The sequence below is a fragment of the Dryobates pubescens genome, chromosome 4, assembly GCF_014839835.1.
Source record: "Dryobates pubescens isolate bDryPub1 chromosome 4, bDryPub1.pri, whole genome shotgun sequence".
Classification (NCBI taxonomy): Eukaryota; Metazoa; Chordata; class Aves; order Piciformes; family Picidae; genus Dryobates; species Dryobates pubescens.
The window spans coordinates 11521766-11547631 of NC_071615.1; the positions used below are offsets into that span (position 1 = coordinate 11521766).

Genomic DNA, 25866 nt, shown 5'->3' on the forward strand with positions numbered 1-25866 from the left:
ACGTGGGCAGTGCGTTCCCATAGCGACCGAGGCGCCATAGGCCGCGGCGGCGGAAGTGACGTCTGTGGACGGAAGTGACGTGTCGGAAGGCGGGAGTGGCTGTGCGGAAGCGGCGCAGCCGTCATGGAGCTGAGCGAGATGCTTTACAACAAGTCCGAGTACATCGAGACGGTGCGGGGGGGCTGGGGAGTGCTGTAGGGGGCCGGCTGGGGTGGCGGGGACAGTTGAGGGGACAGGATCGGGCCCTGCCAGCCTCGTCTCGTTGAGGTGCTGGGGTATCGGGCTGCGGGAGGCGACAGGGCCCAGGCAGTGACCCGCCCGTTCTCCCCACAGGCATCCGGCAATAAGGTGAGCCGGCAGTCCGTACTGTGCGGCAGCCAGAACATCGTTCTTAACGGCAAGGTAGGTGGCGAGGAGGGAGGGAGCTTCAGGATCCCCCCGCCCTGGTACCTCGCGCATTCTGGCAGCTCGGGTGGGTGGGAAGGGAGCGGGGCCGAGCCGGGCTGTCCCTGTCACCTCTTCATTGGCACCCACGCTGCTCCGCTATCCACTGACAGCCGCTGTAGCTGCGAGGTACCAGAGCTCTGTTCACTGAGAGCACCAACAGGATTGCTTCGCTGTGCAAGCAGATCACTGTTTGTGCTTTAGCTTTTCTTTCTGTCTTGGCTCACTTTGTGCAGCTTACTGGCCAGAACACAGCTGATGGCTCCAGGCTCCTTTGCCTTTTCTTTGTTCTCACTTTTCATTTGACTGAAAGAAATAATCTCGCTGGAGCAGCCTGATCTCTGCACAATTCTGCATGATAACTGGTAACGGGTGGAAGCTGGAGCTCATTTGTCTCTTCTTCTCCTCCAGACCATAGTTATGAATGACTGCATCATCCGTGGTGACCTGGCAAACGTTCGGGTTGGCCGGCACTGCGTGGTGAAGAGCCGCAGCGTCATCAGACCACCCTTCAAGAAGTTCAGTAAAGGGTAAGAGGTTCCCTCCTGTTAAGGAGACTGAAGTGAAAATCCATATACCCACGAAAATACACCAGCTTGGCTGAGATCTGTGCTCCTTTTGCAGTGATTTGCAGAGATATGTCCCTCTGAAACTGCCTCTGCCCTTCAGCCCCTGCGAGGGAAGGGCTGGGATGTCTGAAAATAGAGAAGTGAAGGACATGTCTCACTTGTTCTCTGTTTATCCTCAATGTCTTCCTGTGGCTACTTTAGGTTGGCCTTTAGACACAACTGAGGAAGAGCAGTTACTCTCCTAGGCACCTCTGTCAGTCCAGCTGGAGGTGGAAGGCTCCACAGTGTGATCTGGGCCTGATAGTGAGGTGGGTCAGCCTGGTGTACACCTGAACAAGTAACTCTCCTGTCACAGGGTGGCTTTTTTCCCTCTGCACATTGGTGATCACGTCTTCATAGAAGAGGATTGTGTTGTCAACGCGGCCCAGATTGGCTCCTACGTCCACATAGGCAAGAACTGTGTCATTGTGAGTGCCATTCCTCAGTCTCTCCTTTGAACTCTGAGTACTCTTGAGGCTTTGTAACAGCAGCAAGAGGCCTCTGCACCAGCTGTGCTGTTTCTTCTCCTTTTCCTTCTCCACAGGAAACGATGCTTTCAGTTTGGCTTGTCTGAGGATAGTGGGTTCAGCTGAGTGTTGTGTGGAAAATCCATCCCATAATGTTGTCCCTCTGGCTGAGGGAACGGTCTGGGGAAGGCCTCTCCGTGGAGTACAAGCGCAGCTGTTTGTCAATAGCACAAAATACTGAGGGTTGCTGGCTGCTAAGGCAGAGAAGGCTTTACTACCTCACTGCATGGCTCAGGCTGTAGGCTGCAGTTTCATAGGCTGTGTTAGTGGAGAGCAAAGGGAAGGTTCTGCTCAAGAAAGAAAACAGTTCCATTCTGCTGGGAAGAACATTCTGCCAGGGTGATTCTTCCTGTGATCCCTCACGCATAACACGTTCTGAGCAGTTCAGCTTGCTGAAGTTCAGCTCCCTTCAAACACTGAGTGCTTCAGCCTGTTCCTGATAAGTAGTAACTTTGCCTAATCCCTGCTGTAGGGTCGGAGGTGTGTTCTGAAAGACTGCTGCAAGATCCTAGACAACACAGTGCTACCTCCTGAGACAGTGGTCCCACCTTTCACGGTCTTCTCGGGCTGCCCAGGTATGTTGCCTCCAGCTTCCCTCACGTGGCAGCATGGCTAGCATCAATATTGCTGTTTTAAGAGAAGGCTGTGACAAACTTGCCTGTTGGCATTTAGTGCCAAGATGTGAGGATAGAGGGCTAGGGAAGTCACCTTGTTTCTGCTTTCTCCTGTGTAATGCTGATGGTCAAACTCTTCTTCTTCTTCTTGCAGGACTCTTCACTGGTGAACTCCCGGAATGCACCCAGGAGCTTATGATCGATGTTACAAAGAGCTATTACCAGAAGTTCTTGCCTCTCACTCAGGTCTAGTAGCCTCTACCACCTTTCAGAGCAGTAAAGTCACACAGGAGCATCCTGGGGGCAGGGAGGGAGATCTCCTTACTGGGACCAGGGCACGACCCCTCCACTGGGTGTCCAACACTTAACGGTCTGGCCAAGCTGTCCCTGGTGAAGCTGCTGTGTCATGTTGGTTAAACTTTGTACACCCATCTGAATGTAACTCATCCCATCCTGTCTGAACTGTGCTGTTAAATGTTCTAGAGCTGAGGAAGCTGATGAATTCCCTGCAGGGCAGCATCTCCTCCTTGCAGCTGGGGAACAAGGCAGTTGACAGCATCTACTCTGCAGCCTAAGTCTTTCATGCCAGCTCTGTTCCTACCCCAAAGCCAGGGGCTTGATGTGTACTGGAAGCAGTCTCACCCTAGTGTAGCAGTGCTGTGGCTGAGATGTGGGTTACAGGCAGTTAGTTGCCAGTGCTGATCACATCCAGGGCTTTCCTTTGGGAAAACACTTGCTCCTTTCCACCTGCATGGGAGGTGGTTGGATAGGCTCTTCCTTTTTTCCCAGTGGACTGAGATTCTCTCCTGTAGGGACAATTCAGCATCCTGGGATTGGCTTTAGGACTTTTGGCTGACATTAAAATCTTTCTATGCCTTGCTGACAGGACACTACTTAGCTTTGAGCTCTTCCAAGCATACATCTGTCCTGTGCTCTCCTCCACCACCTTCTTGTGGCTAGTGCATGTTCTGCTTCCTGAATATTGCAGACCTTAAAGAGCCAAAGGGCTTTGAAGAGAGGATTTCCATGTCTCTCACAGAATTCAGTGCAGCAGAAAGTGGAGAATTCAAAGCAGAAACTGGAGATGGGGTGAGAGAAAGCTGCAGTTGCTTCCAGTTACTACCCACAGTGTGTATTTGCAGCAAGCCCTTTGGTGCTTCTTTGCATTACAAAACTTAAGAATCAGACTTGGTGGAAAGAGGGAACATTTCACTTTGGACTTGCAGTAGTGCAGGAATAACTCTTGCTGGGAGCAGCTCTGTGGAAGCTGGAGGCCACTGACTCTTGTGTGTCCCTGACTGGGTGCCAGACAAGTGGATCTGCCTGCTCTGGATGTGTTCCACTCAAGCTTAGCATTGTCCTTCTCTAGCTCTTGAAAACGGGGCTCCTGCGTGTTGTAGTGTGGCAGTGGGGGGCCAGGAGGTGTAATAGCTCTGTGGTAGGAGTGTGGCTGAGGACCAGCAGCCCTGGAGCTTGCAGCTGCTCTGTGTGATGCAAAGTGCTGGAACACCTTCAGTAGGAAGAACCCACAAGTGCCAGAGCGTGTAGTGACCTCTGCTCGTCCGATGTGAGCCCCCTGACTGGTTTGTTTGTGTTTTTACTGTGTGTAAATTAAAGCCTCCTCAGTTGTTCAAGTGACTCAAGGTTGTGACTCTTCCAATCAAACTCTAGAGCGAGGTCTCTGCTGTGCTGAGGCACATGGGCCACAGTCTCTTGGGCATTCTTGCAAGGTTTATAGAATAGAATGGAGTCCCAGACTGGTTTGGGTTGGAGGAGACTAGATAGTGAAGCCCCCAGCAGTGACCAGGGACAGCTGCAACTAGAGCAGGTTGCTTAGAGCCCCAAACAACCTGATGTGGAATGGTTCCAGGGACAGGGCATCTCCCACCTCTCTGGGCAGCCCAGGCCAGGGTCTCACCACCATTCCCTTTGGGAACATTGCCATCAGCTGTCTCCTGTGGCCGGGCAGCTGCCTGTGTCGGTTCAGGGGGACTGTGTGTGCCATGTGTCTCACCTCAAAGTTTCAACACCACATAGCACGTTTCACTGGGATTGCTTGAGGAGCAGCCACATCTGGGCAGCATGGAGCTGGGGTGGGACAGGGGTGGGAGGAGGCTGCCAGGTTAAGGGATGTGAGTCTGAGAGGGGAAATGGGCTGGCAGCTGTAGAATTCTGAGTGATGCCTTTCCACAGTCCTTGGAGATGTGTGACTGCACCATTACTTGAGCATTTCTTGGCCTGCTCTTCCAGCAGGCTGAGCCAACCTGTCTGGCTGAATTAAACCCTCTTCTGTTGTCTCTGTTAAGGTGGCCTCGGCCAGGGCCTAACACCAAGCTGCCACTGAAGATCTCAGGCACCCAGCACTGTTAATGTTCCTTAGCTTTGGCCACTTTGTCCTGTCCTCTGAAGCATCCCTCTGACCTGGGCTCACCTCTACGCCTCTGCCAGCTCTGGAAGATGGAGAGTCAGTGGGTTGCAGCATCCTGCCCAGTTCCCCATGGGCCATTTACTCCAGTGCAGCACACTAAACCCTGACTTCCAGGGGAGGCCTCTGTGTAGCCACAGTGGAGCTGCAGCTGCATGGGGTGGCATGGTCCTCAGGGAGGGAATTCCCAGGAACCCCCTTCCTTCAGGAATCCTGTACAAACACTGAGCACTCCAAACACCAACTCGCTGTTGCGTCATCGATCCTGTGCGCTTGGCTCCAGTTGCTCGGAGCAGGGCTGATCATAGAATCCTAAAGGGGTTTTGGTTGGAAAGGACCTCTGATCATCGAGCCCAGCTGTCAGCCTAAGACCACTGGAGCCATTAAACCATGTCCCCATGTGCCAAGTCCACATGTGATGGGCTGTGCTGCTCATACCTCGGGACATTCTCACACACCTCTTTGTCCACCCCATGTCCACTCTGGGCTGTGAGAGGCACAGATCCTGATGGCTCTGTAGATTTGCAGCCCTTGGTGTAGGAACAGGCTGTGCAGGAAGGTGAGGAAGCTGCCAAGTGAGTGGAGGCCACGTGTGCTTGGTGTGGAGCAGATCCCAGGGAGTGACAACTCAGCTTGTTCCTGTGGCTGAACTCTAAACCACCCCGGAGCCATGGATGGCTCATGTCACTAGCTGAAGGCCAGCTGGGTGGTGGCAGCAGCACCCACAGGTCCAACACCTTGCCAAAGGGTGGGAAGTGCTGGCCAGGACCATCTGTTCTTGTTAGCCAGGGATGAAGGAATTTGCTTTCACTGCTGGGCAAAGGAGGCCATGTGTGGTGAAGGCACTGTCGTCATCCTGGTGACAGCCCTGTGGGGTCACCTGCCCCTGGAGGCTCAGAGGCCAGGGTGCTGTCACTGGTGCTGTGCTGGTTTGGGTTATTGGTGTTCTGCTGTGCAGTGAGACCAGGTGAAGTGCTGAGAGCATCCCACTGTCACTGCTCGTGGCGAGTGGTGTTGGGAGCGCAGAGCTCTGTAAGGCTGAGGCAGGCGGGGGTCACCGGGCAGCGCAGGGAGTCTGGGGAGAGGAGGTGGAGACACGGTTCATGAGGTCAGACGTGGCCGTGTTGAACTGGGAATGTCACCCTGGGTGACGAGGGAGAGGCTGAAGGTGCCACCGAGGGTGTGTGTGTGTGTGTGTTTCATAGAATGGAGATCAGCAGAGTGGGTCCTGGGGTGAACGAGGAGACCTGCTAGGGGTCTCCCCGCGCCGGATCCCGGCCTGGCTCCGGACAACTGTCACCGGAAGCCGCGGGGAAGCGCCCGGGCGAGTTGCAGCTTCTCTCCCATGAAACTCCCGTCGGGTACAACCCTATCACGAGTGTCCCGACGCAAACCGCCTCTCGCCATGCGCTCGGGACTCCCCGCCGCTGTCCCGGAGACTGCGGGCTCCCACTTCTACCGGAGCCGCCTCCGTGTGCGCCGAGAAACGGCCGCAACCGGCGGGGCCGCACCGACCCCGGCTGGAGCCGCACCGACCCGGGCTGGAGCCGGCCCACGGGGACCGCGCGCCCGCCGGTGGCCCCGCGCGTGTCCCGCTCGCACCGGAAGCAGCGGGCCGCGAGCTGCCGCCACCAGCGGCCCTCCGCGCAGGCGCCCGGCGCTCCCGGCCCCGCCCCCGGCGCTCCCATGGTGCCCCGCGGCGGGCGGCGTGGATTTTAAATCCACTCAGCCAATAGGGAGCGGCTGCAGGCGCGTAACGTCCCGGAGCCGCGTTTGAATCGGGCAGCGCCTCCGCTGCTGCGCTCCTCTCTGCTGCCGCCGCTCCTGCTCGCTCCCGGCACGCAGCCCGTTCCTCAGCACCCCGGCCTGAGCCAGCCATGAGTGCGGCGGTTGGGAAGGCGGCGGCCGTAGTTCGACCTACGGCCGTAGTGGAGCCGGCCCGCACGGGCAGCTCGGCGGCGACCGGCGGGAAGGAGGTACCGAAGGTTCTGGTGGACCCGCGGACCCGGCGTAGCTTCGTGCGCGGGAGGTTCCTGGGGAAGGGCGGCTTCGCCAGGTGTTACGAGCTAACGGAGGCAGAGAGTCAGGAGGTGTTCGCGGGCAAGGTGGTGCCCAAGTCGTTGCTGGTGAAGCCGCACCAGAAGGAGAAAATGTCCATGGAGATCGCCATCCACCGCAGCCTGGCCCACCGCCACGTTGTCGGTTTCCACGGCTTCTTCGAGGACTCCAACTTTGTCTACGTGGTGCTGGAACTCTGCCGCCGCAGGGTGAGGGGCTGGGGCCGGGGGGGGGGGGGGGGGGCGGCGGGACACCCCTCGGGGAGGGGAGCGTGTCGGCTTCCATCGGTACTGACGGTTCCTCCCGGTACTGACTGTTCCCGCAGTCGCTGCTGGAGCTGCACAAGCGGCGGAAGGTGCTGAGCGAACCCGAGGTACGGTACTACCTGCGGCAAACCATCCTGGGTTGCCAGTACCTGCACAGCAACCGCGTCATCCACCGCGACCTCAAGCTGGGCAACCTCTTCCTCAGCGACGACATGGAAGTCAAGATCGGTAGGCGCTCCTGACACGATGACCCACCAGCCCCACCGCGCCCCCTGGCTGCTCCGTGGCAGAGACCCCAGCCCTTCTGGCAACCTCCAGTCATGCCTTATCTCCCTGTTTCTCCCAGGTGACTTTGGCCTGGCCACCAAAGTGGAGTACGATGGCGAGCGCAAGAAGACCTTGTGTGGGACTCCCAACTACATTGCCCCAGAGGTGCTGGGCAAGAAGGGGCACAGCTTCGAGGTGGACATCTGGTCCATTGGCTGCATCATGTGAGTCAAAGCACCTCATGTGGCCGTGGGGCTGGGCAGTCCCTGTGATCATGGGTTCCTTGGGCCTTCTGGGTTTTGGTATGTGCCAAAGCTTTGGGTGTGCTGTCTCTGGAGCACCAGCCCTTTTGTCAGGGAGCACCAGATCCCAGCATTCCCTCTCTGGGGGCAGGAGCCGGGCGCACACCACGTGTGCTTGTGCTCCTGCGTGGCCGATGCCGAGTGCATTCCTTCTGCCAGGAAAACCCTGGGGTGTGCTTAGGATGGGGTCCCTTCTGCACACAGACCTCATCTGCAATCACATTTCCCTGTACACATACAGGTACACTCTGCTGGTGGGGAAACCACCCTTTGAAACCTCCTGTCTGAAGGAGACGTACATCCGCATCAAGAAGAACGAGTACACGATCCCCCAGGTATGCTCCTTCCTGTGGGAAGGCTCTTTCTGTACCTTCCTGACCCCCTTGCAGCAATTCCTATCACCTTCTACTGCACAGTCCTCTTTCCTGGCACTCAGTGGGCTCTCACATGTTGGTGAGATGGTTCCTGTTGTGCAGTGTTGGGAAGGGGAGGTCTCAGTTGGTGGAGCGAATCCATAGGGCCACAGCTTCCTCTTGGAGAACCAGCAGCTCCTCCATAATCCAGCAAAATCCCAGCTGGGCAGTTGGTATGTGGGGTTAAATGGCAGTGATCAAGACCACGAGGTCCAGGCCATGTCTCCAGCTCTCCCTGCTGCTGTTGGTATGGTTTTGCCACAGCTGATTTTTAGGCTTTGCCAGCTCTGTCTCCACCCATTCCCATTCCCCCGATGTGCATCCTGCTCGTCTCGCTCCCCCCAGGAGCTCTGCTCCAGGCACAGCTTCCCCCAGGTTGCCACACTTGCTGCCGGTGCAGGTTGATCCCCTGAGCCTTTTCTGCCACCTGCTTGTGTCCCCTCAGCACATCAACCCTGTAGCTGCTAACCTCATCCAGAAGATGCTGAGGTCCGACCCCGCCACGCGCCCCACTATTGACGAGCTGCTGAGCGACGAGTTCTTCACGTCGGGCTACATCCCCACCCGCCTGCCCACCAGCTGCCTCACCATGGCTCCCAGGTTCTCCCTTGCTCCCAGCGGGCTGGATCTGAATGGGAGGAAGCCACTGACTGCTCTCAACAAAGGTGAGGGGTGGGACTGAACCACGGTGCTGGTGAGAGCCTGCTGGTGCATCCAGCACCATCAGTGGGGGGGCGTGGTGCTGCCTCCCCACTTCTCCCACTTCCTCTGGGGAAACTGGAGCATTTTGTGAGGAGGGAGGTCTCCTTGCCCCAGAGCCAACACAGGGAGAAGTGGCAGCACTAGCTTTAACACTGTGTGGCCCTGGGCAGCCTGCTCTAGTTGGACATGTCCCTGCTGACTGCAGGGGTGTTGAATGGGATGACCTTTGAGTGTCCCTTCCACCCCATGAATCTATGGTACCTAACATCTCTCCTGTAGTTCAGGTAAAAGGCAACTCTGGTGCCCTGAGGACCCTGCTCACACCTCTATGTGCTTCTCTTTCCTGACCAGGACCAGACAGCCCTGCACGAGAGAACCTGCCTGAGAAGGAGAATGCAATGGGACTGCAAGAGCTGGGAGATACTGTGAACTGTCACTTGGCAGACATGTTGCAGCAGCTGACTGCACTCAACTCAGCCAAGCCCTCTGAGAGAACCATAGTGAGGCAAGGTGGGTCTGGGGACAATGCCACAGCTACTGCCCTTCCTGGGGAAGTTACTTCTGTCTCTGAGACAAGCTGACCTCCAGCTCAAATTGGAAGGCTGAGGGGCACTGTAGTAGCTGCTTGTCTGTCATTCTGCCCTGCTGGGATGCACAGGGTGCTGTGAAATATCTTCTAACAGCTCCTTTTCTCTTTGCAGAAGAAGCTGAGGACCCAGCCTGCATTCCCATCTTCTGGGTTAGCAAATGGGTGGACTATTCAGATAAATATGGACTAGGTAAATAACATGTGGCAGCAATTCAGCCTTGTCTGGCTTCTGAAGAGGCTGGGGGAAGTGTTGAATTTGGTATTGCAATGGTCTGGTTCTTTAATCACAGAATTCCAGGGTATGTGTCCAAGATCACCACTAGGAATGTTCCCAGTATCCAGTGAATCCAGAGCAGTGGTCACTAAGCATCAGCTCTGGTCACTTTAAGGTGGAAAATGGCTACCTGCTGTATGAGATGGCTGCTCTGGCTCCACAGTGAGCTCAGGTACCTGCTGAGGCAGTCCAAGGTGCTTCTGCAGCTGGTGATGCAGCCAGAGAAGGACAAATCCAGTAAGGAAAAGTGTCCCCAGATCCCCACAAAGAGGAGATTCTTTGACCTGGCAGAGAATTGGTGGGGTGGCTGTTTGGGAACCCCTAGAAGACTCAATCCTCTGCTGTTGTATTTCACACAACCAGTGGTTCCCTGTGTCTGAAAGCCTTCTGGCTCCCTTCTGACCTAGGTTACCAGCTGTGTGACAACAGTGTGGGCGTTCTCTTCAATGACTCCACTCGTCTCATCATGTACAACGATGGGGACAGCTTGCAGTACATTGAGCAGAACAGCACTGAGTCCTACTTCACTGTCAGATCCTACCCTTCTGCCCTCAACAAGAAGGTCAGTCCTGGGGACAGGAACCCTCAGCTTGGGGGATGGCTGCTCCTGGTGAGGCTTCTGCCAGGCTGCTTGGGCTTTGGCAGGGTGGGTTCCAGGGAGAAACATCTGCAAATTGGAGACACTGGTGTTCCGTGGGCATCCTTATAGCTGGTTAAAATGTGGCCCTATGGACAGACACTGGCAGCTCTGCTGGGTTCTAACTGAGGCTGCTTTGTGAGCAGCTTCATGGAGCTGAGTGCTCACAAGGCTTGCACATGGCGGAGTCTCAGAGACCAGGCTGTGCAGGTGTGCCCACAGGTGTGCGGTGACACCGCTGGCAGAGGGGATGGTGGCAGCAGCCCCTGCAGGTGGGGTCCTGCTGGGCCTGCCTGCTCACAGCCCCTGCCACCCCCCTGCAGATCACACTACTCAAGTACTTCCGCAACTACATGAGCGAGCACCTGCTGAAGGCGGGCGCCAACATCACGCCGCGGGAAGGGGACGAGCTGGCACGGCTGCCCTACCTCTGCACCTGGTTCCGCACCCGCAGCGCCATCGTCCTGCACCTCAGCAACGGCACCGTGCAGATCAACTTCTTCCAGGTGAGCCTCTGCCCTGCCAAGGCTGCCCAGGGTCTGGCTCTGTGTGAGGGCAGGACCTGAGCTGGAGCTGCCCCACGAGCTGGGCACCGGGAGGTTCCTCGTCCCCCTTGCTGGTGCCAGCCACCACTCCTTGCCTAGCAAGGAGCTCTCTCCTTTATTCATAGATCCATAGAATGGCTTGGAAGGGGCCTTAAAGATCATCTGGTTCCAACCCCCTGCCATGGACAGGGACACCTCCATTAGACCAGCTTGCTCAAGGCCCCATCCACCTCCAGGGAGGGAGCCTCCACAACCTCCCTGGGCAACCTGTTCCAGTGTCTCACCACCCTCACTGGAAAGAATTTCTTCCTAATCTCCAGTCTCAAGTTGCCCTCTTCCAGCTGAAATCCATTGCCCCTCATCTTGTCACTCCAAGCCCTTGCCAAAAGTCCCTCCCCAGCTCTCTTGTAGCCCCCTTCAGGTACTGGAAGGCTGCTCTAAGGTCTCCCTGGAGCATTGCTTTCTCCAGGCTGAACAAGCCCAACTCTCTTGGCTTGGCTTCACAGCAGAGGGTTTCCAGCCCTCCCAGCATTGCTGTGGCCTCTGCTGGCCCTGCTCCAACAGGTCCCTATGTCCTGTTCTGAGGACTCCAGAGCTGGTTCCAGCACTGCAGGGGGGTCTCAGCAGAGCACAGCACAGCATAGGGGCAGAATCCCCTCCCTCCCACTGCTGTCGGGATGCACAAACAAGCAGAATGCACAGAGCTGAGGAGCCAGAGCGGGGCTCAGTAAGACAAGAACCATTTCCCAGCCAGAAAATGTCAGCCCCAACTCCCTCAACCCTAGGGGAGGTGCTCCAGCCTCTGCTGGTCTGTGGCCTCCCCTGGCCCCACCCCAGCAGCTTGACGGGAGGCTGCTGCACAGGCAGAGTTGGCCACTTGCGGCGCTTTGCCAGCGCGCTCCTGGGTGCCCCCGGGACGCCCCAGCCGCTGCCCTAGATGGTTCCCCCTGAGCAAAGGCAGAGTGCTCCGGGGGTGACGGCGTGTTGTCTCCCCACAGGACCACACCAAAGTCATCCTGTGCCCCCTGATGGCTGCTGTCAGCTACATCGACGAGAAGCGAGACTTCCGCACGTACAAGCTGAGCCTGATGGAGGAGCACGGCTGCTGCAAGGAGCTGGCCACGCGCCTGCGCTACGCCCGCACCATGGTGGAGAAGCTCCTGGCTTCCAAGTCTGGCCCCATCCGTGTCAAACCCACTGCTTAGCCCTTGCTCTTCAGGGACTCAACACCTGTCTGTGCCAACCTGTCCTGGCTGTGTGGATGAGGGGGACTCTGGTGGAAACCCCTGCTCGTGTCGTAACCTCTCCTCGCAGCTGGGCTCTGCTGCTGGTTCTGATCCAGCTGCCACAAGGAAGCTCCTGGTGCTGTGGGGACAGCATTGTTCCTTCTGACTGTTACCCAAAGGGTTTTTGTTTCCCCACTCCTAATAGTCTGTTTTTTAATTGCATTCACAGTTTTTTTCCTAATACTCCGAAGCCTGATGCCAGCACCAAGCCTCTGGTTTGAGGCTTCTGGGCCTTCTGTACTTTGTTCTCTCCAGAGGAGAGCAAGGACTATCATGTAAGTTATTTGTGTGTGGCCATGCTCCTGCTCCAGGCCTCTGTTTCCTCTTGTGGATGTTCAGGTGAGACCTTTTTAACAGGCCCAGGGTGAGACTGAGCAATTAGCCTTTTACTATTGAAATTTATCTACCTGGAACCTAAACATTTTTGTATATTGCATTACTTGATTAAAGATTGTTCAGTGCAGTGTCCAGCCTGGTGTGGCTCTCTTCAGCTTGCAGGGAAGGAGCAGCACCTCACCTCTGGCTTCTCCTCCATGCAAGAGCTGTCCTCATGCTGTCTGATTGCCCTTGGCTGAGCTGAGCCCTGCCCCACCTCATCACAGAGCAGATCCTGACAGGAGGTTATGGGTTAAGCTTAGCTGAGAGATAATTAGCTGAAGGAAAGAAAGGTCTGTGAGCTGTCAGTGCTATGCTGCAGCAGGGCAGACCTTGGAGGTGTTGCAGGAGGTGTGCTGAAGCTCTCAGCCTCACTGTCCCATGTCCCCTTTCCCTGTCTGCATTTACTACACAAGATGCTCACAACTATGACTATAGAATTAGTAGAAGACTTTAGCAAGAGTCCAGTACCCTGCTCTGTGTCCTCTCCCAGTGTTCCTCACTGCCAGCACCCTGTGGTGCTCTAAGGTCAGTTTATTTTTAAGCAGATGAAGCTTTTTAGTGTTTTTTTAATCACATTTTGTATAAAATGCTCTAGGCCAGCCAGTGTTCTGAGCCCCAACCACATACACCCCCACCCCCCTTCCTTGTGTAACAACTTCCCCAGCACACAATCAAAATGTACAAAATCATTGCTGCTCTAACAAGGAGCTCCAGCTGCCTAAGGCCCTGTGGGGTGATGCTCCTGGATGCTGGCTTCTGTGAAACATGCCTGTGGGGATGCTTGGAACCAGAGCACCCATGGGCCCCCTGCCCTGGGGCAGCAGGAGTGGTGGTGGGAGCTGCAGGCTCAAGGAAGGGATTGCTGAAAGAGAGGTTCCCTACCTGTGTGTCCTGGGCCGACTGCTCCTGAGTTGCTGCACAAGCTGCTTGGGGCTGCTGGGCACAGGAGCTCTGACCTGGCATGATCACAGGCTCCTGGTCACCACAAGGGAGAAAAGTCTCAGCCCAGCTGAGATCAAAATCTTCCTTCTCAGGAGGCTGCTGGGGGTCCCAAGCTTCAGCCCTGATGCACACAGCAGGTCCAAGCCCTGGGGCAGCTGCACAGAGCCACCCTGCTGTGCCTCAGCCCTTGCTGGGCTCCAGAGTCAAGACTGCATCAGTTCTGGTCAGGAGCAGGTTTGACACTGCTCAAAGAGCTGCTGTCCCAGAAATGTGGCTCAGGAGGATGCACAGGACTGGGCTTCACTGCTGCCTGGTGGAACCTAGCTCCATCCAGCTGCCCTCAGGAGAACAGGAGGTGCCTTTTCTTCCTTCTTCCCAACCACTGTGTCCACCACAGGGAGCTTTCCTTCTCTGACACAAATGCCTCCAGGGTGCTGGGTCGGAGTGTGAGTGGTTGCACAGGGGAGTACCCAGAGGGTCCCTCTTTGGCACAGGAGACCTCAGGTGAGAGCCCAGTGCCACCCTATGCCCGTCTCTTCTGGACCTGTACCCCATGCTGGGTGACCAGCTGTTCCTGGGGCCCCACCTCACCCCACGAAGGGAGAGAAGGACACCAGAGAGTCCAAGGGGCTGTGGGTCTGGGCAGGGAGGAGCAGCCATGCAGGTGCCATCCTGGTGTGTGTCCATGGTCACATGCCATCATCCCCTGGTCCCTGGCAGTAGTAGGGCTGGAAGAGTCGCTCGTGGGCACAGACCCTCATGGCCCCGTGCGTGTGCAGCAGCAGCTGCGGGAAGCGGGAGGTGAAGTACTGCACAAAGCCATCGGGGACAGAGCCCAGGGCTGCCCTGACCTCGGCTGGCAGCTCGTGGTAGTGGTGCTTCTGCAGGAGAGAGGGAGGTGAGCAGGGGTGGGGGATGCTGGGGACAGGGGGGAGCTGGGGTGGCCCTACCTTGTTCCTCATGGCCCGCAGCAGGTCCCGCACCGAGGCTCCCTTGTAGCTTCGGAACTTCCTCAGGTCTGGGGAGAGCAGGAGAGACGCTGAGCGAGGCAGGGTGTGGCTGAGCCAGGGGCTGCCAAGGCCCCCTTGGTGCCAGCCCGACCCTGAGCCCTGGCAGTGCACTGGCAGGGCAGAGTGAGCGGCAGGGTCAGGCTGCAGCAGGGTCGGGCTGCAGCAGGATCAGGCTGCAGGTGAGGCTGGCCCCACGCTCACCTGTCTGCAGGGGGAGGGAGATGTGCATCCTCCAGTTGGTCCTCACCACCGCCCGTGCCCCCCGCTCCAGGGCAGAGACCATGGCGCCCTCTGCAGGCTCCCTCTCGATGCGGTCACTGACGTCCTGCATCAGCAAAGGCAGGCACCACGGGGGCTACATCGCTGGGCCTCACCCTGTGACACCCCATCCAGTGCCAGGGAACAGAGCCAACGCTGAGGTCTGGCCCTGACCCCAACCCCAGGGAGCCTTCCACCCCTTCCAAAATATCACAGTCTCACAGTATAACTAAGGTTGGAAGAGACCCCAAGGATCATCAAGTCCAACCTGTCCCAACAGACCTCACGACTAGACCACGGCACCAAGTGCCACGTCCAATCTCCCCTTGAACACCTCCAGGGACGGCGACTCCACCACCTCCCTGGGCAGCACATTCCAATGACGAATGACTCTCTCAGTGAAGAACTTTCTCCTCTCCTCAAAATGAGCACAGTGACCCAAACAGGGCTGTGCCCTGCAGATGGTTTACAGAGCCCCTGGAGCACACCTGCATGCCCTGATGGTGGGACAGCTCACCTGGAAGAACTGCAGCTGCTTCTCCTGGCTCCAGAAGAAGGGGTGCACAAGGACCATGGGGGCCGAGGGCCGGCGCTGGGGCTCAGGGCTGATCATTGCCACAATCAGCTCTCGAGCAACGACCTTGTCTGTAAGGAGCAGCACAGCAGGGAGCTCACCCCCAAAAGGGCCCTGGGATCGGGGCTTCCCATGGGCACCTGTCTGTGGGGCAGTGTCTCACCATGAGTTTCCTCCTGCAGGCAGCTCAGCTGGTAAGAGCCCGCCAGGATGTTGGCCTGGCGCCGCAGGCTGTCCCCGAACGGGTGCTGCCCCTCTGACACCACGTAGTAGAAGATGCAGCCAGCTGAGAAGATGTCCACAGCACACGTCTGCAAAACACCAGCGAGGAGATGAGCCCCTGACAGCAAAGGGCAGCAAAAGCTGTCACCTCCCACCTTCACTCACTGATGTGAGCGCTTGGTCACTGGCTGGGGCATGCCTCATGCCAGGCTCCTGCCTGCCCTGCTTAGTGCTGCCAAGTGGCTCCAGACCAGGGCTGAGGGTTTCAGAGGCACGGGCAGAAAGAAGGACTCCATAGTCAGATGGACACACCAGGGCTGCTGGTGTCTCACCCAGCTCTGCAAACTGACCCCAGTACAAGGGTATGTGGACCGTGCTGCCAGCACCAGTATGTGCCCTGCCAGGGACCACTACAGCAAGTGGCTGCCAGCAGGAACAGGATTCTCTGTGCTAAGTAGCTGAGAAGATGTCAAGGGCTGAGCTGCTAAGCCAGCAGAGGCTTCCTTCAACCTCCCACCCTGGCTTTCCAAGGACTGCAGCCAGAGAAGATGCTCTGTACTGAACAGAGCTGGGCATGGAACCCATGAGGGAGGTCCTCAGCACCCAGGCTGGATTTGGCTGCTGGAGCCTTGGTCTGATTTGTGCATTTCACCAGCACGCAGCAAGATCGCTGCCGGCACAGGGGACGGTCAGCGTGGGCTCAAGGAGCGCCCGAGGTGAGGAGAGCATCCACAGCTGACTGACCGGGTTCTCCCTTGGGGCCTCCTGCAGCACCTCAGGAGCGATCCAGCCCTCGGTGCCAGGGATGCCCGAGCGGAGGCTGAAGCTGTGCCGCCCCCCCTGCAGCTTCTTGCAGAGGCCGAAGTCCGAGATGACAGCTCGGATCTGCCCCTGGCGGTTGGGGACAGAGATGAGGATGTTGCAGGGCTTCAGGTCACGGTGGACTAGAAGAGAAGGATGCAGGGTGTCACCCAGCAGGGCTGGAGCAGGGCAGCGCTCTGCCTGCTGCCCCGCACTCTGCCAGCCCTGCTGCTCACCGATGCTGAGGGAGTGGAGGTGTGCCAGCCCCGACATGGTCTGGCGCAGCACAGACACCGGGTCCAGGCCGCGGCGGTCGAAGCTGGGGCTTTCCACGTACTGCAGTGAGGCAGAAAGAGATGGACTCAGGCCTGATGGAGCGGGCAAAGAAGGCAAGGCTTGCCCAGAGAGACTTTTCAGTCTCTAGGCTGGCAGAGGTTGAAGGAGACAAGCCCATGCAGCAAACTGCCCTCACTGGTGCCCTCACACCCCACAGCTTTTGCCCTGCTTTATGGAGAGGTGAAAGGCTGCTTCTCTCCCTTGCTGAGCCTCTTCCCAGCAAGGGAACAACAGCTCTGGCTGATGCCAGGGCTTGGAGCTGCCATGTTCCTCCTGAAGGTAGGTAAGCAGGGGCAGAGCCTTGGCTGGCATAGGAGCAGTGCTGCTGCCAGCTGCTTGGCCTCTCCAAAGCACCTTGAAGCCTGCCAACTCCCAATCCCACCCATCCCTTCTGAAAGCTGGGAAGGGAAGCAGGCTGGGAGCAGGACTGTGTGCCCATGGCCAGGCAGGAACCCCAAAGAGGGCTTCAAAGCAAGAAGCTGCCGGCTGCCAGCCCTGCCCACAAGCACGCACAGCTCCCAGCTCCCGTGGGCACACACAGCACTCTGCTGCCAGCAAGGCCCTGGGGTGACAAGACAGGGCCGGGGGACAGCCTGGCCTGATGGGCACCCCCGCGGCCCCGTGCCCACCTGCTGCAGCGTGGCGGCGCAGAGCTCGGTGGCGATGTAGTGGAACTGCCGGTCCCGCTCGGTGCAGAAGTAGCGCACCACGTGCGGGTGCTCGTCCGACTCCCGCAGCAGCTGCACCTCGCGGTCCACCAGATGGAAGCACTCGGGCAGGAGCCGCTTCACGGCCACCTTCCGGCCGTCGAACTGGCCCCTGCGTGGAGGCTCGGCGGTGGTGTCCATGCACGACCCTCCCCAGCCAGAGCAGAGCTGGCAACTCAGGGTCCTCAGCCTGGGTCACCTTGGGGTGACTCTCAAAGACAACGTCCCCTTGCTCCATGCTCTGAAAGGGGCTCGGCCAGACCCAGGGGAACCTTAGGAGGGGCTGGAGCTGCTGAGGAGTACCCGGAGCAGGCACAGCCCAGCTGCCTGAGAGCCCAGTGCAGGCAGGAGGGGAAGGGGGCATTGTGTGTTGGTGTGAGGGGACACCTGCCAAAGACAACGAGCCCAGCTCCCAGATGGCTTTGAAGAGGACCGTGGGAAGGAGAAGGTGACAACCCATTCTCAAATGCCCCTGAACCAGCAGCTTCCAGCCAAGGAATGAGCTGCTGGAGCTGTCCTTGTGGCTCCTAGGAGAGTGGTATGAGGGCAAGGCATCCCAGGGGTGCCACTCACCTGAAGACAAAGGTTCCTCCAGCTCCATGTCCCAGCACATCCTTGGGGTTAAAAGAAATTTTCCCAACTACAACCATATCTGGTTCTGCATCTGCAGAGGAAGAGGGACAGAGCCACCCCTCAGCCTGTGAGCCTTAGCCCTTTACAGGGGACACCCAGACCTTTAACCACCTGGCCTGTTCTGTGGCCCTGCTCTTGCAAGGCTTTTGTAGCCCAAGGTGATCCAGGAGCAGATCTGTATTTTCCCCATCTCAGCTGGGCTGCAGCCCTCTCATCTCTGGGGCATCTCTGCCCCAGCTTTGGGTGACACATCCACAGACAGAGCCACTCACCTCTTGCCTGTTCCCCCCTGCACACACCTTCAGCAGCTGCTGGGACATCTGGATCTGGGCTGTCCAACCCATTAGGCAGGTCCTTCAGGTGATCTGAGTGGCTGGAGCTCTGAGAGACCTGTGAGAGGCTGCCCTGGCCCAGCACCAGCTCCCTGGGCTCCGCAGGAACACTCTCTTGAGACACCCTGCCCGGGAGCAGCTTCTCTTGCTGCTGCTGCAGGAGCTGAATCTGCTTCTCTAGCTGCTGCTGCTGTACCTCGTGCTGCTTCTGCAGCCTCTGGAACACAAACCAGGGCAGCACTCAGCTCCCATGCCCAGAGCAGAGCTGGGGTGTGGGCAGAGCCGGGCACAAGCCATGAGTCTGTGCCCTGGCCAGCCTCAGCTGGGTACCACAAGCAGGTACAAGACAGCACAGGAGCTGCAGGGCTCATCCCACCCATGGCACTGATGTTTGTGCTACAAGGATGGGAAAAAGGGAGGTCCCAACCCTTCACAGACCCCCCAAATCCCAGCATAAGGGGGTTGGAAGGGACCTCTGGGGATCAGTCCAACCCCCCTGCTCAAGCAGGGGCACCCATAGCAGCTTGCCCAGGATCACAATGGCCAGGTGGGGTTGGAAGCTCTCCAGAGGAGGAGACTCCACAACCTCTCTGGGCAGCCTGCTGCAGGGCTCCAGCACCCTCACACCAGAGACATTTCTCCTCACACTTTGGTGGAGCACTGTTAGAGCTCCTGCAGCAGGCTCCTCCAGTGGCCACCACTCACCGTGACCAGGAGGAACAGGATGCCCCCACCCAGCAGAACCGTGCCAATGCCAGCCAGCACCAGGTCCCAGGTGCCAGCCTCGGGGTACACCTCCATCTGCTTCGGCGCTGGGTCCAGCTGGGAGTGCTCCTTGCCACGCAGAGCTGGCTCCTCCAAGCTGCTTGGGGCCAGGAACTGCAACACATGCCAGGCATGGGTGACACCAGAGGGGCAGATCTCGAGGCACTCAGGTTTGGGACCCCTTCCCCATGCTACCCCATGCTGGGGACCCACAGCTGAGCCCCAGCCCTTCAGTAACCCAGCAGTGCCTGAGGTGCTTCCCGGTGCCAAGGTGGGGCCCAGCAGAGCTCCACCACTCACATCATCGAACATGGTCCTGGCAGGAGGAGCCCTGAGGATGATGGTTTCCGTGGTCTTCCTCAGGTTCTCTGGGAAGGCTCGCAGCATCGTGGTGTGCACCACAGGGGGCAGCTCGTGGTGCCCTGTGGTGGGAGGAGAGTGAAGACAACCATCAGGGGATCTCTGGTCATGGTGTCATGCCCTCATCTCCCCAGCACCAAGGTGGGCTAAGCACACAGCTCTGCTCTCCTGGAGCAGTCCTGCTTCTCATGGGACACACGATGTCATGGCTGCAACTTGCTGGCTCCATCTGCAGAGAGGGGCACCTGGAGCAGCAGCAGCCAGCAGAGAAATGCTGAGGGCAGGAGGCTGACTGTGCCCCTCTGCCTCCCTCCCACGACCCTGAGACACCATCCCGACTTCCAAACACACCACTGCATCCATCACACCTGTGACAGCAACCATGGGGTGGGGAAGGGTCACAGTGACAGCAACCACAAAGCATGGAAGGACCCTGGTGACAGCAACCACAGAGTAGAGTAAGGAACCTAGAGCCTGCATGCCAGGCTTGGTGTGCAGTGGCACACCCACAGCAGCCCTGCTTCAAAGGGTCCCCTCGAGGGGAGGGGACAAGGATGGGCTGCAACCAGCCCAAGCCAGAGTCACCACAGTCCCCAGGAGTGAGTCACAGCCTCGGTCCATTTACCCCAGTGAGCAGAGCAGGTGGGGCTGCTGCCACCCCAGAACACACTGGCAGCTCCCTGGGGCACTCCGTGGGAGCAAGGACACAGGGAAAGGCCTTGGCATGGCTCCAGCTTTGGAAAGATTCCTGAAGGCAACCTGAGACCAGAGAGACTCCAGGCCCCTCGCACAGTGTCACTTGCTAAGCACTGAAACTCTTAGAGGGTGTTGCTGAGCCAGGAATCTGCTCCTGGGAGTCAGGCACCCACTCTTGGGAGTCGGGGACCTGCTTCTGGGAGTCAGGGACCCATTCCTGGGAGTCAGGGACATGTTCCTGGAAGTCAGGAACCCATTCCTGGGAGTCAGGGACATGTTCCTGGAAGTCAGGAACCCATTCCTGGGAGTCAGGGCTTACAAAATGCTTCATTTGTGTCCTGAAAGCTGCTGCTGATTCAAGCACTTCCAGAAGTGCTTGGCCAGCTCTCCCTTGTGGTTGAGACCTCAAGGACAATGCTGCTGCTTTTCTTTTCCCGGGCCATGGATGCCATGGATTCACAAGGGGTTCAGCAGCCTAAGGCAATGGAAGGGCACAGGGATGGCCTGGGCTGCCCACCGCCGGTGCTCACCTATGAGCAGCCACTGGTTGCGGGGCGAGGCGATGCTGCCCTGCGGGTACTTGACTTCGGTGCTGGGCGTGATCTCGCACTCCCCCGACTCCCTCATGGTGACGTCGTCGGTGGTGGGGCCGTCGATCCTGGCCAGGGTGATGCTCTGCGGCTGGGGACCGACAGCTCGTGGAGCAGCGGCGGCTGGCAGCGGTGCCCGCGGCAGCCAGCCCCGAGAGCGGACTCACCACCAGCGCCACGCTGCCGTGCACCAGCGAGGTCAGGGCGTAGAAGCTGGCAGCGTGCTTCCCCACGTAGAGCGCTGGTCTGCAAGGCAGGGACAGGCATCAGCCCCTCCATTCGTCACGGATCAGGGCAGCCCGGGCGCCCGCAGGGCCGATGCCACCGTCCGCCGGGGCGCAGGGACCACGTACAGCAGCTGGGTCTTGGTGGCAGAGAAGTCCTTCAGGGAGTGGTAGCTGCCCTTGAGGAGGTGGATGTCCTGCGAGTGGAAGGTCAGGTAGCGCAGGGTCTCCATGGCCAGGTTGAGGTGCGGGACGCGACGGAGGCTGTCCTGGTGCCACAGGTAGATGCCCACCACGGGCGAGCCGTAGTTGTGTGCCCACAGGACCTCGCCGCTCTCCTTGTCCAGCGTCACCAGCAGCCCGTCGCCGCTCGAGGCGAAGTGTGCCATCTCTGGGAGGAGCAGAGGGAGCTGTCCGGGGGATCCCTGCCACAGCCCTGGGCCCTTCCCTGCTGCTCTGCTCCCAGCAGAGCCGTGCCCAGCGCAGCAGACTTTTTTCCCAGCAGTTGGCAGGCCAAGACCCGCTGGCCACGGCAGCACCTCCCTGGGTCCCTGCACAGCCAGGGTCCCGCAGGGAGGGCTGCCTCCTGTAGCTCCCCTGGCTGCCAGGAGCCTGGTGGCCACTCACTGTAGTGATGGCACTCCTCGCAGAGCGGGGCCGAGTAGTCAGAGAAGGTGGCATTCCAGCGCAGCTCCCGAGACTTGGTGTCGTACATGGTGATGACATACTCTGGGGACCACAGCAGGGCTCCATGTCATGCCCAGCACCCCGGTCCTGCGGCTGGGAGGGCAAACCGGGAGCGGGGCTGGCTTACGGGTGCGGCCGATGTAGAGCAGGGGGCTCGACGGGCACAGACCGTCCCAGGCTTCTGTGGAGAGCGTGGTCTGCTTCTCTCCTGACTTGGGGTCCACGATGAACCAGGTGTCCTGCTTCTTCCCTGGGAAGGAAAATGCAGCGACCGTGAGTCCTCACAGCCCTGCTGTCTGCCCCCAGCAGCCCAGCTTCCTGCCGTGTCCCCTCCTCGCTCTCCCTACCGGTGTAGAGGACACCATCCGAGCTGCGGCACGGCGAGGACTGCACCAGCTCCGGGATGGTGAACGGCAGCTTCTGCAACAGACAGCGGTGCGCATGTGGGGCAGAGAAACCTCCCCAGGCTGCAGCCTTCCTGCCTTCAGCAGTGGGGTGGGAAAGAAGAGGTCCCTGGGACAGCTTCCCCCACCTCCCTGCCTTCACTGCTCAGCCCAGAGCAGGACAGGACAGAGTGGTAGGGAAGGGTCCCACCTGTGTTTGCCCCACACCCACTCAGCTGACATCTTCCAGGAGCCACCAAAAGCCCAGTGTGTCCTGTCCAGCAGCTCCACCTGGACTCCCAGCCCAGTGACCCCCAGGTTGTGTGTGGGGAGGATGCCCACAGCCCCACTGACCATCAGACCTTCCTTGTTTTTTCCTCCCAGAATATAGAGGCTGCCATCATTGGGGTCTGGAAGGAACGCAGGTCTGGAAAGGAGGAGAGAGGAGAGTGAAACTTGAGCTGGGCATTGCCAAGGGCTGAGAGGAGCTGTCCTAAAGAGCCACCCTCAGCTGTTTGCTCCAGGGAACGCTCCAGCACTGGATCTGGTGGGAGACGACCTCCTGCCCCAGTCAGCACTCCCCACGGCTCTCAGCAGTGCTGGCTCCATGTCCTGCCTGCCCCGGGGAGGATGCTCTCCTGCCTCCCCCTGCACTTCCAGAGAGATTTTCCCCTATTTCTCTCCTATGCTTTTGTGCATGGTGGTGCTGTGAGCTTCCCAGCTGGCTGTGGAGAGGCTGCGAGCCCGCAGCTGCTCATCACCAGCTACAGGCTGGGAGGGGCACTGCTCCGAGGTTCCCTTCTCCTGCTCTGGACCTGTTGGTTCATCAGGGCATCGTGCACCTCCGGGCAGCTCCTGCCCGGCCCATGGGCTGCCCTCCCTGAGAAAGGCACCCCGCCCAGGGGGAGGACACTCACTCTGCCACATAAACAGGCACCTGCAGAATGGGATCTGAAAGAGAGAGCAAAACACAGCTGTCAGCCTCGCTCCCCAGGCGCAGGACATCGTGGCACTGTGTGCTGAGCACTGCCCGAGCTCAGCTCCACAGATTTGCATTTCACACCCAGAATAGGCACTGCCACCAGTGGGGATCTGCCCCACCAGCTGCTCTGCTCCCCTACACCCGTGCTGGCCCTTGAGCTGCAGCTAGCAGCACCCCGGAGCTGAGGAGCTGCTGGCCCAGAGCACAACAAGCAAGAGCCAGGCAGGAAGGTGCATCCCCGACCTCCATCAGGGACAAACCTAGGGAGCCAGGCTGGGAGCCGGCACCCCAGGTCACTACTCACCATCCTTCAGGGTCCATTTGATGTCACCAGTGCTCTTACTCACAGCATGGAGGTTTCCATCCAGCGTTGAGATGAAGAGCAGTGTTTCTGGGACCGTCACAGCAGCACCTTTGAGGCACTAGGGACAAAAATGCTGCCCTCAGAGCAAGGCCAGGCTTGGGGACAAGCCACCGTGACCTGCACCATCTCAGGCAGCCCAGCACCCCCTGCACCCAGCACACCATGGCAGCAGACAGCGGGAAAGGGCCCCAATGTCCCTTCTCATCCCCAGCGACACAAGGCAGCTACAGATAATTCACCTTCTTCCACCAGCAGATCAAGACCACTTGTTCCTGCACAGGACACCCACATCTGCCAACAGCTGTCCAGAGGTGCTGTTACACACCCATGGCATTAAGCCCTGGCACTAAGGCTGCTGCAGCATCCATCACATCCCACCGGTGCCACCCTGGGGTGGGTGCAGCCTTTCCCTTTCCCTTTCCCTTTCCCTTTCCCTTTCCCTTTCCCTTTCCCTTTCCCTTTCCCTTTCCCATTCCCATTCCCATTCCCTTTTCCTCCTCTCCCCTGGGATGAGCTGCAGCCTGGCTGCTCCCAGCCCCAGCTCCTGGAGCCTCTCCAGAGGTGATTTGAACAGCCCAGCCTCAGGCTCCTTCCGGAAGCAAACGAGTTGGGTGACTTCTCCTGCCAGAAATACAGCCACTGCTCGTCCTGGCTTCCAGAGCTGCAGCTCTCAGCTGCCACTACGTGGAGGCAGTGGCTGCAAAGCAAGGTGGGGAAGAGGAGCTGCTGCTTCCGCATGCAGCCAGTGCCAGCTCAGCCGGGGCGCACACGCCAGCCTCACCCCGTCAGCAAACAGGGATCAGCAAACAGCACGGGCACCCAAACGGCTTCAGGTGGAGGCAGGGCTGGAATGGCTGTCCCCAGTGCCAGGGAGCAGAGCAGGGTCTGTCCCCAATGTCTGGGATCAAAGCAGTGACCATCCCTGATGCCAGGAAGCAGAACAGTGCCCAGACTCCCCACTGGCCACGATGCAGAAGCCAATCAAGCATGTGGGGTTGCCCAAGGGATATCCTTGGGCATGCCATCCCCTGGCAGCCCCCTTGCTGCCCCATTCCCTGCTCTGTACCAGTTGCCAGAGCCTGAGCCACGCACAGCCTGACCTGGAGCTGCACCATCCTGAAGAGCAGGGATCACCCTGTGCCCTCTGCTGAGCAGGACCTGATGGTGGTACCAGCCCAGCCATGGCAGAACAGGGCCAGGAGACACATTCTCCTCTGAAATTCCTCCAGCTCCAACCACACAGACAGCAGCTTGCACGGGTGCCAGGCTGTCCCCATGCCAGGAGCACACACCAGCTCCCTCCTGACACACCTCACATCAGCCCCTCTGCTTCAAGCCCAGGTTTTTTATCTGCCCTTCTTGCTTAATTTTCCAGTGAGGTCGGAGGGAGATCCCAGCTCTCCCCTGCTGAGGGCACGCAATGTGGCAGGCAGAGGAGAGTGGCTGCTGCCCAGCTTCTCCAGCACTGTGCCAGGCGGGCTGGGGCTGACGTGAGGGGCTGGCTGTGGGAACAAGGCAGTCCAGGAGCTCTGGTGCTGTGGACAGCTGCACCAGGGAAGCAGAACCGAAAGCACCGAGCCCCTCCGGCCGGCCCAGCCACAGCAGGCTGCGGGCTCTGCTCTGCCCTCTGCCACCTCTTCTGCAGCTGCTGGTGTTTTAGTGGCAGGGCACTGGACCGAAGGCCAGGCTGCCCAGCCTGCTCCCCACGCACCACCACAGGTGGAACTGGGAGCGCTGGATGGCCGGGAGCCGCCACCACCTTCTTCTCTGTCCCAGACCAGAAGCGTTGGCTGCTGTTCCCATGGGATGTTCCCCAGGATTCCTGAGGCTCTCTCCATGCCAGCCGGCAGCCTGCGGGGATGCTGCTGAGCCCAGAGTGAGAGGTGGGCTTGGGGCATGCTCGCTGCCCCAGTGACGGGCAGGGGGACAGCTGGGCACAGAGAGAAACACGGTGCCAGTGTCTGCTGCTTCCTCTGCCAGAGCAGCGCTACCCACGTCTGCCAAGCCCACCCTGGCACACTGCCCCTGCCGCTCAAAATGCCACCGGCTGTGGGAGCTGCCGTCCAGCTCCCGAGGGCACCACGCTGCCAGGCTCTGTGGGCAGGAGCAACGGGACCTCAGCTCAGCCCCAGCCATGCTGGAGATGCTTTTCTGGGCAGAGCTCAAAAACCTCTGCCCTGGGCACCTCCATCACGCTGCCAACACCACCCGCCGTGCAGCCACGGGACCCCACCTGCCACCACCCCGACAGCCCCTTCACCCCACAAACCACACTCTCCTGGGTGCCAGCCCTTGTGCACTCGCCGAAGTCCCTCACCCACTGCCAGCTGTGCTCCTGCCCTTGTCTCCACGCACTGGCACCCAGGGTATGGGCGCCCACTGCCAGCTGAGACACAGCACGGTGCCCGCGCTGACACACCAGGCACTCTCACGGCACCCCCGTGTCGCCCCCCGTGGGGCACACACAGGGCACAGCCACACGCGCGCACCCAGGCTGGCACCCGCAGCTCCCGCCAGCGGGCACCGGCACACCGCCACCCCAACCCCCCGGGCCGAGCCCAGTCCGTACCAGTGCCGGCAGCGGGACGAGCAGCAGCGGGACCAGCAGCCCCCGGAGCAGCCCCCGGAGCAGCCCCAGGCGCAGCGGCGCGGAGGGGCCGCCCAT

General features: G+C 59.2%; 3 protein-coding genes across 4 annotated transcripts; 2 read left to right on the forward strand and 1 right to left on the reverse strand.

Moving 5' to 3' along the window:
- Positions 1–69: 69 nt before the first annotated feature.
- Positions 70–4856, forward strand: DCTN5 (dynactin subunit 5). Of its 2 annotated transcripts, none has more exons than XM_054180566.1 (7): positions 70–171; positions 334–402; positions 856–974; positions 1369–1480; positions 2052–2154; positions 2348–2439; positions 4500–4856. In XM_054180566.1, exons 1-7 carry the CDS (start codon positions 124–126, stop codon positions 4518–4520), a joined length of 564 nt encoding a protein of 187 aa, XP_054036541.1. In that variant the 5' UTR covers positions 70–123; the 3' UTR covers positions 4521–4856. The 2 variants fall into 2 exon arrangements, with proteins under 2 accessions (XP_054036541.1, XP_054036543.1); XM_054180568.1 differs by lacking the exon at positions 4500–4856 and adding an exon at positions 3080–4489.
- Positions 4857–6495: 1639 nt separating this feature from the next.
- On the forward strand, positions 6496–11931 carry PLK1 (polo like kinase 1). The gene is made up of 10 exons (XM_054161337.1): positions 6496–6885; positions 7002–7170; positions 7289–7433; positions 7753–7846; positions 8370–8589; positions 8978–9136; positions 9328–9405; positions 9897–10051; positions 10450–10632; positions 11670–11931. The coding sequence occupies exons 1-10, from the start codon at positions 6496–6498 to the stop codon at positions 11874–11876; spliced, it is 1800 nt and encodes a 599-aa protein (XP_054017312.1). The 3' UTR covers positions 11877–11931.
- Positions 11932–13588: 1657 nt separating this feature from the next.
- On the reverse strand, positions 13589–25866 carry ERN2 (endoplasmic reticulum to nucleus signaling 2). Its single transcript, XM_054180718.1, has 22 exons — positions 25771–25866; positions 23142–23259; positions 22773–22806; positions 22210–22282; positions 21820–21892; positions 21600–21722; positions 21413–21514; positions 20915–21176; positions 20729–20807; positions 20502–20652; positions 19216–19337; positions 18856–19029; positions 18137–18367; positions 17759–17877; positions 17108–17297; positions 16379–16478; positions 16086–16285; positions 15283–15430; positions 15063–15190; positions 14489–14612; positions 14228–14295; positions 13589–14158 (listed from the first exon to the last, which is right to left on the reverse strand). The coding sequence occupies exons 1-22, from the start codon at positions 25864–25866 to the stop codon at positions 13967–13969; spliced, it is 2907 nt and encodes a 968-aa protein (XP_054036693.1). The 3' UTR covers positions 13589–13966.